The 13409-nt window shown below is 36.2% G+C and overlaps 1 protein-coding gene across 1 annotated transcript; it reads left to right on the top strand.

Moving 5' to 3' along the window:
* Positions 1-203: 203 nt before the first annotated feature.
* Positions 204-12009, top strand: LOC139311007 (dual specificity protein phosphatase 12-like). The gene is made up of 6 exons (XM_070935325.1): positions 204-559; positions 1998-2111; positions 2205-2323; positions 5105-5201; positions 8106-8292; positions 10961-12009. The coding sequence occupies exons 1-6, from the start codon at positions 303-305 to the stop codon at positions 11120-11122; spliced, it is 936 nt and encodes a 311-aa protein (XP_070791426.1). The 5' UTR covers positions 204-302; the 3' UTR covers positions 11123-12009.
* The last annotated feature ends 1400 nt before the right edge of the window (positions 12010-13409 follow it).

Below are 13409 nucleotides of genomic sequence, written 5' to 3'. Positions count from 1 at the left end.
AATCAGAGGTCTTCAAATTTGGCAGCTTTAAGCCTTGTGGACTTCAACTCCCAGGATTCTCCAGCAGCATAGCTGGCTGGAGAATTCTGGGAGTTGAAGTCCACATGTCTTAAAGCTGCCAAGTTTGAAGACCTCTGATTTAAAGGAATTCAGAAGTCGTTTCCGCTACTGGAAGTCTCCACTTCCCCGGGCTCATCTTTTGTATTCTCCGCCACACGCCGGCCGCGCGGAGAACAAGGACGGGCGCTGCGAGGGCGGGGCAACGGGAGCCTCCGTCGTTTCCTCCTAGCCGTGCCAAGGCCATGGTGCCGGTGCTTCCGCGGCTGTATCTGAGCGGCGCCGATCTTGGCCCGGCAGACGGTTCCGAGAAGCCAGCCGTCACGGCGCTGTTGCAGGTGGACTCGGAGCCTCCCGGAGCCGCTGCGCTTGCGGCCTTCGAGAGCACCCTGTTTGTGCAGGCGCTGGACCGGCCGCAGAGCGACGTGCTGAGTCGCCTGGACGAGTGCGTGGCTTTTCTTAGCCAAGTCCTGGAGGGCGGAGGAAGCGCCCTGGTGCGCTGGTGAGCCCCCGGCCTAAGGAGACTGCTTGGGAGGCGGGGTGGCTTGTGACCTGGGACTGACCGGCCAAAGCCCCCAGCCACGTTCTTGTTCTGCTAGCTTTGAGTAACGTTTCGGAGCAGAAACCAGGATAGCTAAATCCTTGATTATAGTGCAGCTATTAAGAAACAGCCTGGCCTTCTTGAAGGCGTAGAAGAAAATTTCTGCCCTCATTAGAGCATAATGCGTCAATCGGATTTTAAGGTTTTTCTGTTTTTAAATACTTAACGAGTTCAAATACTGCGTTTCTCCGTGGAGCGTTTATATAGCCGCAATTTGACAGAGGCCACGCTTTCCGCGCCTTCCCTAGGAAACCTCCCAAATGGTCTTTGTTACGTCATAATTAAAACCCCGCCCACTTCATTTGAGCTTTGGAGTTCACTGTGTATGAGCTCAGAATAGCTGCCGCCTTTGTATTCCTTTTACCCTGACGCTGTGTAATATTAAAGAGTGCTTGAGATATTTGTAAGCCTAACCTAACTTAACTTGCACGGAGGTGAGGAGGGTTTAAAAATTCTGCAATACACTCGCAGAGAATTGTTGCCGAGTGTGCAAAAGCTCCCAAGGTGTAATAAACCACTTTAAAATTCACAGTAATTGACCTCATATTTCATTCTCGTTAAAAAAAAAAAACACGAGTCATATGATGGCTTATTGCGATTTGTGAACCCAGGCAATAGGATGGTTTTTAAATTGCTGGCATTCTTTCCTGAATTTTCATTTTTGCCTTCTCCTCTGTCAAGTCTTAGAGAAGCTGTAGTTAGCTTGTGGTAAGGTCCTTTTGTCAGTCACAGTTCTGAAAACATGCTTTAAAAAGTTCTGCCCAACACTGATTAATATAATTGCTGATCAATAAAATGTATTTGAATGTAGAATGTAGAATATAGATTTCCTTGATTAGTTTCTTTTTATTATCACTGATAGGTTGATGACAAATGCTAAATTGCCCCAATTTTCATAGGATTAAATGGTACACTGTTGTTTCTGTTACACTCTAAGGGGCTTATTTTTTGTTCAGAATGTACGAATAAACTATTGTTAGTGTAGAATTGCCATCATCCAAACATTACAGTAAAGACCAACCTGAATCTTCCTGTCACGTAATGTCAAAAATGTGCTAGGGGTGAAAAGTGGGAGATTTCATGATAATCAGGATACATAATAATTGTTTTGCATCCAAGCAGTCTAGCGGGAACTGGAGAAAGATTAGATTACCTGATTCTGTAGCATTATATTAATGCAGCTGTCAAAAATGCTATGAGGGATGTGTGCCCAGCCTTCTGCTTCCTGATCCTGAATAAAAATGCATTATGAAAAACAGCATAAAAGCAGGAATGATATATTTTGTGGTATATGTAAGGGAAACAATACTTCACTACATCTTCCTGTTCTTTTTTCCAGTCATGCTGGAGTTAGTCGAAGTGTTGCTATTGTGACTGCCTATTTAATGAAAACTAATCATCTTACTTTTCAAGAGGCCTATGCCTTTGTTCAAGCCATCAAACCTGATGCTAAGTATGATTTATTTTTTCTTTGGCAAAAGTGTTTTCTCATGAAGGTTAAAATATACATTCTCTGATCTGTCAGTTTTCTTTTGATTTGTTCTAGGATGAATGAAGGCTTTGAGTGGCAACTGCAACTCTATGAAAAAATGGGTTGTAAGGTTGATGTTAGCAGTATTATTTATAAGCAGTATCGTTTGAAAAACATTACAGAGAACTGTCCTGGTAAGGCAAATAGAAATTACAATATATACACTCCATTACTTAGATGTTGTGCTATCTACATTAAACTGTACTTTTATTGCTATATTTTGATAGCTACGATCCTTTTAATATTGGCAGTAAGCAGAACTGTAATAGCCTTTCTCTTCAGTATGTTAATTATATTATAGATAGCTTATCTGATGAAACTTCAATCCTGAAAGGATATTTAACATGTGTTTACTGCTTCTATGAAACATCCCAATATCTGTAAGAAAACTAATTATTATTATTATTATTATTATTATTATTATTATTATTATTATTATTATTTATTGAATTTGTATACCGCCCTAAAGTGCAATATTAGCTATGTTGTATCTCTCATTTTTCTTGTTCCTACCTATCCTAGCAAAAAATAGCCTCTGACAAGTGCATTAAAAGAAATTATATAAAGGTTACTAGTGGCTCCTATATTATTTGTACATTTTTTCCCTCCAGCTTTTTTGCTTTTGATGGCAGAGCCTGTTTAGTTCTCAACAGACATTGCTTTTATTGATTAACTAAACTTCTCTCATGTGTTAAGATACTCAAGGATTTGGGGGGATAGTTGAAGACATCCAGAGATACAACTCAGTATCTGAGAATTAATACACGGGATGCAAAAATACATTTTGTGTTTGACTGAACTATAAGTCAATAGTTATTTTTAAGCCCAATGATAGCATTTTTGTCACTAGTCTGTGACAAAAGTACTAATACTAATCTGTCTTCTTCAGAAGAAATTCTTGATTTTTCTACCATCATGTTTTTCAACTAACACTTTCACATTGAGCTTCAATATTGTGGGCACTGGTAATAAGCCACCTAAAGACAGTCCTGTCCTCTGTCATCTTGAGCATTCTTACTGTCTAGGGTAAAATTTACCTTTTTCATTCTTGTCCTTAGAGGATGGCATTCTGTTTACATTCTTTTTGTTGCACGCAGAGTGTTTTGGCTCGCCATGTTTAATTTCTGCTATTCAAATACAAAATAAAAATGAAGAAATTTTGATATGTAATGTTTTAGACTTTAATTTGCATCTCTTTGATATGTATGTATAGGTAGTCCTCGATTTATGACCACAAATGAGACTGGAACTTTCATCGCTTAGCAAGACAGTCATTACGTTGTGTGCCCTTTATGACTTTTTGCCATGATTAAGTGTATCTTCAGTCATTAAATGAATCACATGGTCTTTAAGTGAATTCAGCTTCCCCCACGGACTTTGCTTGTCAGAAGCCAGTTGGGAAAGTTGCAAATGATCCTGGGACTCTGCACCCATCATAAATATATGTTGGTTGCCAGGCACTTGCATTTTGATCACATGGCTATTGAGATACTGTGATGATCGCAAGTGCGAAGACCGAATGTAAGTCACTTTTTTCCAGTACTGTCATAACTTCAAATAGTTGCTAAGCAAATGGTCTTAAATCAAGGACTACCTGAGTATTTGTGTACTCAGATTGGGCATGAATTAAGTAAAACTATGTTTGCCTTCTTCCTTTTTGTCAAGAGAGATGTGCAGGTTTATATAGTAATATGTCTATATATCAATTATTAGATTCTAAATCATGTATCTGTAAATTATTCATAATTTGATACCAGTATTAAGTTATTCATACATAATACCTTTTACTATTAGGCTGCATAATAGACTAGTGAGAGGAAAATAATCTTCTGAAAAAGCAGTTGTATAAACGGAAAAATAAAAATACTGATTATATATATATATATATATAATTTGATTTATATGCCGCCCTTCTCCAGAGACTCAGGGCAGCTTACAATGCGTTAGCAATAGCCTTCATACTTTTCTGTATTTATACAAAGTCAGCTTATTGCCCCCACAAACTGGGTCCTCAATTTACCTACCTTAGAAAGGATGGAAGGCTGAGTCAACCTTGAGCCTGGTGAGATTCGAACTTACAGTAATTGCAGACAGCTGGTGTTAATCACAATGCTATCAGTCTGCTGAGCCACCAGGCTTGAAAATAATATTGAAAATAATAAAAATATTTTATATACCTTTCCATATTTTTATGTTGAATGTTATGTGTTATGCAATGTTACAAAAGAACCGAACTAATCAGATTCACTGCATTTTTATCACCTTTATTTCCATGAGAAAAGAATGAATGATTAGGCATTAAAATTTTGAGAATTCTAAACTGGTTGGAATTGAAGCAAAATTTATCCAGAAAGGCAAATTCTTAAATTATTGCCAGGAATTGTTGGTCTTGTCAATGGAATAGTCATTGCCTCTAGGACAACCTAAAGTTTATTGTACTGTGGCAAAATATCTTCTCTTTAATTCATTTGTAATTTTTTTGTAAAAATTCAAAATGTTTTGTCACCTTTTCTTGAATCTAATATAAGTATTACAGTGTTGCTCCTGTTTCTAATTTTTTTTACATGGGCAAACATGACTAATTACATTTTTATGTGATTTTTTTCTCCCAGCATTCTCATAAAATTGGTATCTGAATATTGAATTGGAAATGTTATAGTTACCCTGGTGGACTTATTTTAATAAAGGCTAAAATCTTACTTGGGAGATTTTAGCTATATTAGTTCTTTTAAAGCCCTCTTGGGATAATTTGTTGCAGCTTTAAACCATCCTTTTAAGATGTGTTTTATTGTATGCTTCTGTGGGAATATTGCTATTAGGACTACATGTAAAATACCTGCAATAAAGAAGTGCTCTAAACTTTCAGAGAAGCTTCATTATAAGTATATAAACTCCTTATTGTTTCTGGTTTTCAGAGACAGAAGGTTTGCCTGGTCATGTCTTCGCAATTGATCCAAACACAGTACATCAAATCCCAAATCATGACATTTTTTACAGGTGCAGGAAATGCAGGTACGTGGCTCTAGAGGAGCATTTATTGAATAGTATCTTATGAGGTCAGTATATAGCAATTTTCGGAGCACTAACACTTTTGCAACCAAGGGGCTAACTCTAAATGCAGTTAAATTGGTTGGGGATTTAAACAGACTAAATGTTGAATTAATCATAGTCTAGGCAAAAGGACTTTTTGAGAAAGCTTTACAGCTGATGCATGCAAAAATTTGGGTCAGAGTGTGTGTTTCAGTGAATCCCTAGGTGAAAAGCAGTTGACACAACTATTAAATGATATAAACATACTTCTGCAAATAGATCTCCCTATAGATATGCAAGTCTGGGGACTGTGAAAGCCATTATTTATGTTCCTCAACCCCCCCCCCATTTTATCTTACTTTTTTATGGATATTTAAAGATATGTTTCAGACTGATGTTTGGTTGAAATAACCAATCTCTTTTCTGCTTCAGTTTTTTCATTGACTGCTGACCTCTGACTTCTAGAATATGTTGATACTTAGTAGAATCCATTTTTTCCTCATATGTACAATATTTTACCACTAGCTGTGATGCAACCCCAAAGCATAATAGAATCACCCCAATTCTTATACTTGAGCAAGATATTCTTTTTCTCCAAAAGAATGTTGTGTAGCCAAATAGTTCAGTGTTTGTTTCCTTAGTCCAAATCATTGTTTCTAAATGTTATTAAGATTTTCTTTTGCTGACTTTAGATGGCGAATTGTCTGATCAGGTTTGACCAATCACTCTCTTTCAGCCCAACCCAACTCACAGGGTTTTTGTGGGGAAAAAAAGGAGGAGGAAGGAGCATTAGGTATGTCTTCCTCTTGAGCTATTTATAAAAATAATAAAGGTAGGATACAAATAAATGAATAAATAAAATAAATCCATGGACAACTACTCCAAATATAGACTGTAGTTTATTTACAGTGATCCATTGGTTCTGTTTTGTAGATCTGACCAGTTTGGGGCAATTTTAGCAGAGATTTTTGCAGAAAATTGTAATGTTTAAATTTGTACCATGTGGAGTTGTGTCAGCTTTTGTTCACTTACAGATTTATTGGAAGAAATTGTCATTTTTGCTTGCAGCTGAATGTTTTTATCATACATGATAAGTATTGTATGTGGTTAGACCCAATAGCTACCAGAAGGGTAGTTTACCTTGCAAGAAACTATTGTTAAATGGATGTTTGTTGAAATGTTGAAGACTGGGTTGGTTAGAATTCAATCCTAAAATACTGATGATCTGGTTATAAAACACACAGGTCTTCTCTAATCAGGTTCGGCTTGTTCTCTGTAGTATATCAGTGCTGAATATCATAGTGAGTGATGGAAAATATGTGGTAGGGCAGGGGTGTCAAACTGAAGGCTGGATTCGGGGCCAGATTCGGCCCACGGGGTACTTAGATTTGGCCAACGGGCCACCCTGGAAAACAGCCTGCTGTGCTTCTGCCAGCAAAAACGGCCTCCCGAGCTCCATTTTTGGCTGCCACGGCCTCCTGCAACCCTCTGCCAGTGAAAACGGAGCTCGGGAGGGCTGCATGCCCCATTTTTACTGGCAGAGGATTGCAGGAGGCCGTGGCAGCTGAAAACAGAGCTCGGGAGCCTGTATTCACTGGCAGAGTGCTCGGGCCACCACAGGTGCCCCTGACAGGAGTGACATCGAGCTGGTCATGCTCCCCCTACCCCCCCCGAGGTCAAACACAACCCTGATGCAGCCCTCAATGAAATCGATTTGACACCCCTGTGGTAGGGGGTGCACCAGGTAGGTGGAGGTTGAAGCTTATTACCAGAAATAGTGTTGCAATCTATCAAAGACATTTCAAACTGAAAGTAAATGGATTTTCTGTTTTAAGTATGGATTATTTGAGATGGTAGCAAGGAGCTTTGAAGATAAGAGCAAGTTATTGCTGTCCATGAAGGAAATCCACACTTCTTGGAGAATGTTTATCATTGATGATATTGTATAGTGGATGGATGAGCTTCTAAATGTTTTCTAATAAAATAATTAACATAAATAACCTGAACAGTATATTAAAAAGGGAATTGGCTCATCCTGATATTGTGGCTTCACAATATGCAAAGGATATAAGGAGATCCAAATCCAACAATACTATTTTAATCTCTATGTTGTGGAGGCTGTTCAATAGGTAGTTCTCCATCTAGTGATAATTCAAATTAACTGGTTACTGAAAAGAGTCCCCTCACTGATGGTAAGTGCTTTATCTTTAGTTTTCTCTAAAGTATATGGGAATTCCATGCCATTTGAAAATGGTGCCATTATGCTTAAAAGAAGAAATTAAGAAAATATTTGTTTTGAAATGTAGAACTTTTACAATGAAACTTTTCTTAGTTTTTTTTAAATTCTAGATCAGGATTTCTGTGTCTACAGATAGTCCTTGACATACGACCACAATTGAGCACAAAATTTATGTTGATAAGTGAGAAATTCATTAAGTGAGTTTTGCCCCAGTTTACGACTTTCCTTGCCACATTTGTTAAGTGAATCACTCCAGTTGTTAAATTAGTAACACTGTTGTTAAATGAATCTGGCTTCCCATTGTCTTTGCTTGTCAGAAGGTCACAAAAGGTGATTCACGTGACCTTGGGACACTGCAACGGTCATAAATATGAACCAGTTCTCAAGCATTTGAATGTAAATCATGTGACCATGGGGATGCTGCAATGGTCATAAGTGTGAAAAGCAGTCATGTCACTTTTTCCAGTGCTGTTGTAACTTCGAACAGTCACTAAACGAACTGTTGTAAGTCGAGGATTATGTGTATATGTTTCTTTTCCACCTCATTTGTTCTAATAAGTAAAAAAAAGTTATTGCAAATGCCAGGTAGCAATGCTGCTTGGATATCCTTTCAAATGACTTTGTGCTCTTTCCTTTCTGATAAACAGGCGTTTGCTGTTCCGTAGTTCAAGCATTTTACCCCATGATGAAGGCAAAGGACCTGCAGCCTTTGCTCACAAAAAAGTTTCAGAACCTGGACCTTTAGGCCATGCAGGTCAATCAAACTGTACTTCTTACTTTATTGAGCCAGTGCAATGGATGGAGGCAGCACTATTAGGAGTGTTAGAAGGACAGGTGAGGAAAAGAATCTGATATAGGCTGTGACCTATTTTAATGTTGATATATACGTTAAATGATTTGAATAGCACTTGTAGCTTGCATATTAGATGAAGTATGCTTAACTCTCTACAACCTGTCATCCAGGTAAGTCTGCCAAAGGTTGACTTATGTTAGGAAAAGGAGTTACTTATCCTTCCCTGATACCGTTCATTCTCTCTGTTTAGCTTTCTGACCAGTTTGGCAGCAGATGGACCATGTTGAAGTGAATCCTCCCTAAATTAATCCACGATCCACAGTAGAATTGAAGCTGCTCACACATGCATTGCTCTGGCCCCAAAGTTCATTCAATATGTATATGCTAGAGCTTGTACAGTAACTGATAAATGATGACTAAATCTATTCGAAGAGAATTATCTACTCACAAACTGTTTTGAGACATTGTGGTATTGTGAAAGGTTGTAAAAACATCAGATTTTTTGCTACATTGTCTGTATAGAAAATGCAGCATTGCAGCAGATTTCCTCAAGGTAAAATTATTTCCAATTCATTTTATGGCAGTAATTTACAGCGTGAAATTAATGGATGGAAATATTTTGCTTTCTATTCTTGCTGTCCTTTGTTTAACTCTAAAATGTGAATCCTTCAGAGATATAATTGATATATGGGGCCAGAAATTAGTAGCTATATTATCAGCAATGTCACCAGTGATGTCTGCTTCCATGGATGCTAATGAATGAATGGAAGATACAAAACAAATTTTACCTGATGCAAAAATTGTATAACAAAAAATACTGGGTAACAAAAAAGCGTAGATTATAAAATAGGGAAGGCAGTTAAAGTGGAAACATGAGACAATAGAAGGATTCTGACAATGTTTTTCTACTGGATGCACAAAAGAAGTAGGTTAAAACTTTGAAAATCAAAGTGGAATTACAAATAATAAACCAAGAGAATGACCCAGATAATGATTTTACTGTATTTACAAAAGAGGTTTGCTAAAGTCTTGAAGAAACCTTTGGAATGGAAAAAAGAAAAATTGAAGAGAGAACAAATCCTACAACAATTTCTGAATGAATGAAAGTTCAAGATTGTTGAAATAAAAGGAATGAAAATAAAGGTTGTTTCATGAAAGTTAGAATAAAACATATTTCTATAAAACTCTGGTAACCCTTTATAGACTTTTTGTTGACATCAGGATTTAAAAATTGGTGATTTATAGATTTGTATGCAGATAAGCAATGGGAAGAGATATTTGTTTGTAACCATATAGGAGGGTGAAATATATATCAAATTTGTTTATACTTTTTGTGATGACTTATATTTTTTCTTTTTTCTTAGCAGTATTCTCCCTATTTTTCTTTCTTTGAGTTTAGTTTGCATTTGGTTTTACTATTGTAATAGTAAAATAGTATTGTAATAAAAGCTTTCAATAAGAGTTATTTTAAAAAGAGATAATTGATACAAAATTCAGTCAGTGCTATCATGTAGCTGGGACAGGGTGGAGAGACCTTTTTCATAATAAAATTTCATAGTTCCCTTACTTTAGGTCAACAGGAAAGGAAATGACTCTTGGTTTTGAAAAATTAACATCTTGATTATTTTAGAGCAACCTCTTTACCTAGGCTATTAATATTAAATGAAACAATATCAGAACAAATGGAATTACAGCAATAGAATCATAGAGTTGTATCTATTTTAAAACCACAAAAAAAATATTACTGAACAAAGTTCCACTGACAACTATATTATAGGTGACAGAGTATTGTAAGCATGTGGAATCTACTGGTATACATATGGATGGGTTATTCTATATTCCTTCATGGAAAATTAACTAGTAAACTAAATTCAGTAAAAAGAAAATATAGATCAAGACATTTTATTGAAATGTAGCCCCCCTTTATTATATCAGGATGTTGGGTTGTGTGTGTGTGTATATACAATACACATACACATATACAATATATATTCTCATTCTCCCTCTCTCCCTCCCTCTCTCTCTCTCTCTGTATTAATTTTGGATTATCCTATGGCACCTTTTCCTTCAGTATTTAAACATCAAATCAAAAACATATTCATTCTTCTCAAGGAAACAAACCATGTGGCTTTGGAAGAAATGAAAAGTTGAAAAGTCATATGTCACACATGGGCCTAGAAAGAAGGACAGTATTGGTAGAAGATATGAAGCCTGTATAGATTGGGCAGCGAATTAGAAACTGAGAGAGAAAAATTGAACAAAAGGGAATTCTGAGACAATGATCCTCAGAGCAGATTTCAAGAGCATGCCAGATGGAGGACACACTTTCTGAAGTTTTTAAAAGAGGCCAGGAAGAGGTGGGCGGTATCAGGGAACAAGATGAATGCTTTCAAGGGGGTTGGGATAGGATGTTTTAAAATCAGGAACCAAAGCAAATTGTGAGAAGAAGCATACTGGATTGTTTTGGTTTTTTTAAAAAATGATCTTCTAAGGGTCACACATTATTGTGTGCGCTTACAAGAAGAGACACCTAGGAGTATAGGATTTGTGAAATTGGGCAGTAAAAAAAAAGGAGGCCAAGTTTCAATTGATTTGATCTAACTCACAAAAAGTTTCAAAGTTAAGAGTTCCATATGTTCCGTGCTTGTTTTTTAAAGGGAAAAGGCCAGACAGAATATCAACTGTCCCTTCTCTCTGATTCTCTTGCAGCTCCTGTGCCCAAAATGTACATCAAAATTGGGTTCTTTTCATTGGCATGGTGAGCAGTGTTCCTGTGGTCATTGGGTGACTCCAGCCTTCCAGATTCACAAGAATCGTGTTGATGAAGTAAAAAGATTGCCCATTGGGGAGCCAAAGAATGTGAGAAAGTGAACTTGGTTGTATTAGGACAGCTACATATACCTGGCATAAAGAGACACAATTTAATCAATGCTTTAAATATCAGTGGCCTTGTACAGTATTTTTCCTTTGACTTTACAATAATAGTAGGCCAAATATACTTGCATATCACAACGGAACATTTCTTGAAATAGTTTTAATTACTTAAACTGAACACTAAAATTTGTGGTCACACCAGGGTACATTTGCACAACATGACTGCTACCAACCAAGATTACTGTAGCTGCAAATATGTCTAGAGGCACTTCCTTCTGAACAACTCTGCATTGTGTATGTGAACTGCATTTTCCCAATAAAAATAATTCCTGAAAGTTTAGTGTGTGAGTTTATGACCAGAGAGGGAACAGGCAGGATGTTAAATTATAGAGATGCTCAATTATCAAAAATATAATTGAGGTTTGTTAGAATATCTCATATGAGATGTGCTTCTGTGAAGATAATTCTTCTGAAAGTTGAGGAGTTTAGAAGGGGTGGGCTGCTCACCTCAGCTTCTGGGAGTTTTGCCACATGTATAACCAGCTGCTCAAATACAAATTTTGGCAAGTAGCCTATTGTATGAATGTTTAATCCATTTCCAGCAAGATCTGTTCAGCATGGTTCTCTTGAGGAATTTTGGAATTACTACAGTTAAAAAATTCAAAGCATATTTGCATATTCTTTTTAATTTTGTATAATTTGATTTTTTTTTTAAAAAAAATGCTAACATTCTTTTGAAGTAGAATTTGGCAGTCAGAGCTATATTGAACTGCATACAATGGAGTTAAAATGGTCAGGGCAGTTTATGGTAGAAAGGTAGCTGAGATTAAAGCTAAAAATCAGAAATCCGAACACAATTTAAACCCCAAGGACAAAAATAAAAATAAAAACTTTAACAAAAGTCCAAAAATTTCCTTTTCAATTAAAAACACCTAAGGGCAAAAAAAAAATCCAACAATGTCTGAGGCAGTTTTTGGGGGAAATGTGAAGACTACATTTCAAAAGAAGAGTGCTATACGACACTGAAAGGGCCTGGTCATTGCTACTCTCCTACCTCTTCTTCATAGGCTTAGGTGGAGTATGCTTGTAGTCAAGCAAGGGCTTTCCAACCTACGGATACTCATAGAAGGACTATTTATCTACAGGCAGGCTGATTAATCATTGTCACTTATTTACTGTTACTTATAAAAGTCAGAAGTGTTGGGCATACACTAAAACACCTTCCTGGCTCCTGTAAGTTTAGAAAAGGCTAAGGAATATATGTTAAATTCATAGTTTATAATGGTAGCACTATCTTGTCCAATAAATACATTTAAAACTTGCTGGACGTTCCATATTCCCAATCAAACATCATGCAACAATATATTACCATGTTAAGATTTACATTTCTGTGTTGCAGTCCTTTTCGGGCTTTTAGTAATTAGTTTATTCTTTGTGGCATTAAAATGTAACTATACTGTTTTAATCTTATGCTTATTTAAATGCATAACCATATAACTGGTGTATGGGTTTGTAGATCTTAGTTTTATGAATTCATTTTTATGATTTCTGATTGCCTTTGTATTCCCTTGTATTGTTTTCACAGTTAAGATTTTTTAAATCAACTTATACTATCATAACTTCAAAGTTGCTGACAATTATTACAGTTCTACATTTTAAATTCTAATTAGAGTCATTCATAAAGTTTAAATAGCTTTGTGGACTTTAATTTGGAAGGTTTTTTTTATTGTTTGATATAGAGAGACACCTGGATGTAATTCATACTATTATACCTGTTGCCACTAAAGATGCTTTTGGCAATAAGTATTTTATTTAGTTTATTCTAGTAAAGCTCTATCAAATTATACTAGCCTAGTAATTCATCATGTTAACTGGGCACATATTTAAATTTAGTGCTGTTAATTTTCACAGCACTAAACAGAATAAAAATAGATTTTTCCATAGTTTCTATTCTGTCTGGAATTTTCACCTTGTAAATCTGTAGTCTAGATTGCCAACTGATTGCTCTGTATTTTCTCCCAGGTTTTTTTTTTTTTTTTTGATGTTCATTTATTCTTCTGATAAAGTATCATTACAATTCAAAAGGTGAAGACTATTTTAAAAATATTGCTCTGACTCCGCATTAACATATGCATACATTGGAGGCAATGCTTTTTCACTTTTTTCATTTCATACCTGACCACAGATTTTCAGTTAACCCTTCTTCTATTAAAGTCTCCTGCCATTGCTGCACCAAAATTTATTTTAAAAAAAACAACCCCAAAAGAACACTTTTCTCCTCCTT

Source organism: Pituophis catenifer, unplaced genomic scaffold (genome assembly GCF_029215685.1).
Source record: "Pituophis catenifer annectens isolate HBS135680 unplaced genomic scaffold, rPitCat1.0.hap2 SCAF_2, whole genome shotgun sequence".
In the NCBI taxonomy this organism is placed as follows: domain Eukaryota; kingdom Metazoa; phylum Chordata; class Lepidosauria; order Squamata; family Colubridae; genus Pituophis; species Pituophis catenifer.
This window is presented reverse-complemented; position numbering and strand designations above follow the sequence as displayed.

Excerpts from the sequence above, each read along its gene's own strand:
- LOC139311007 (XM_070935325.1), top strand. The coding sequence starts at position 303 with ATGGTGCCGGTGCTTCCGCGGCTGTATCTGAGCGGCGCCGATCTTGGC. Across the intron at positions 5,202-8,105 it reads TACAGGTGCAGGAAATGCAG|GCGTTTGCTGTTCCGTAGTT; the intron begins GTACGTGGCTCT and ends TCTGATAAACAG. Across the intron at positions 8,293-10,960 it reads TAGGAGTGTTAGAAGGACAG|CTCCTGTGCCCAAAATGTAC; the intron begins GTGAGGAAAAGA and ends ATTCTCTTGCAG.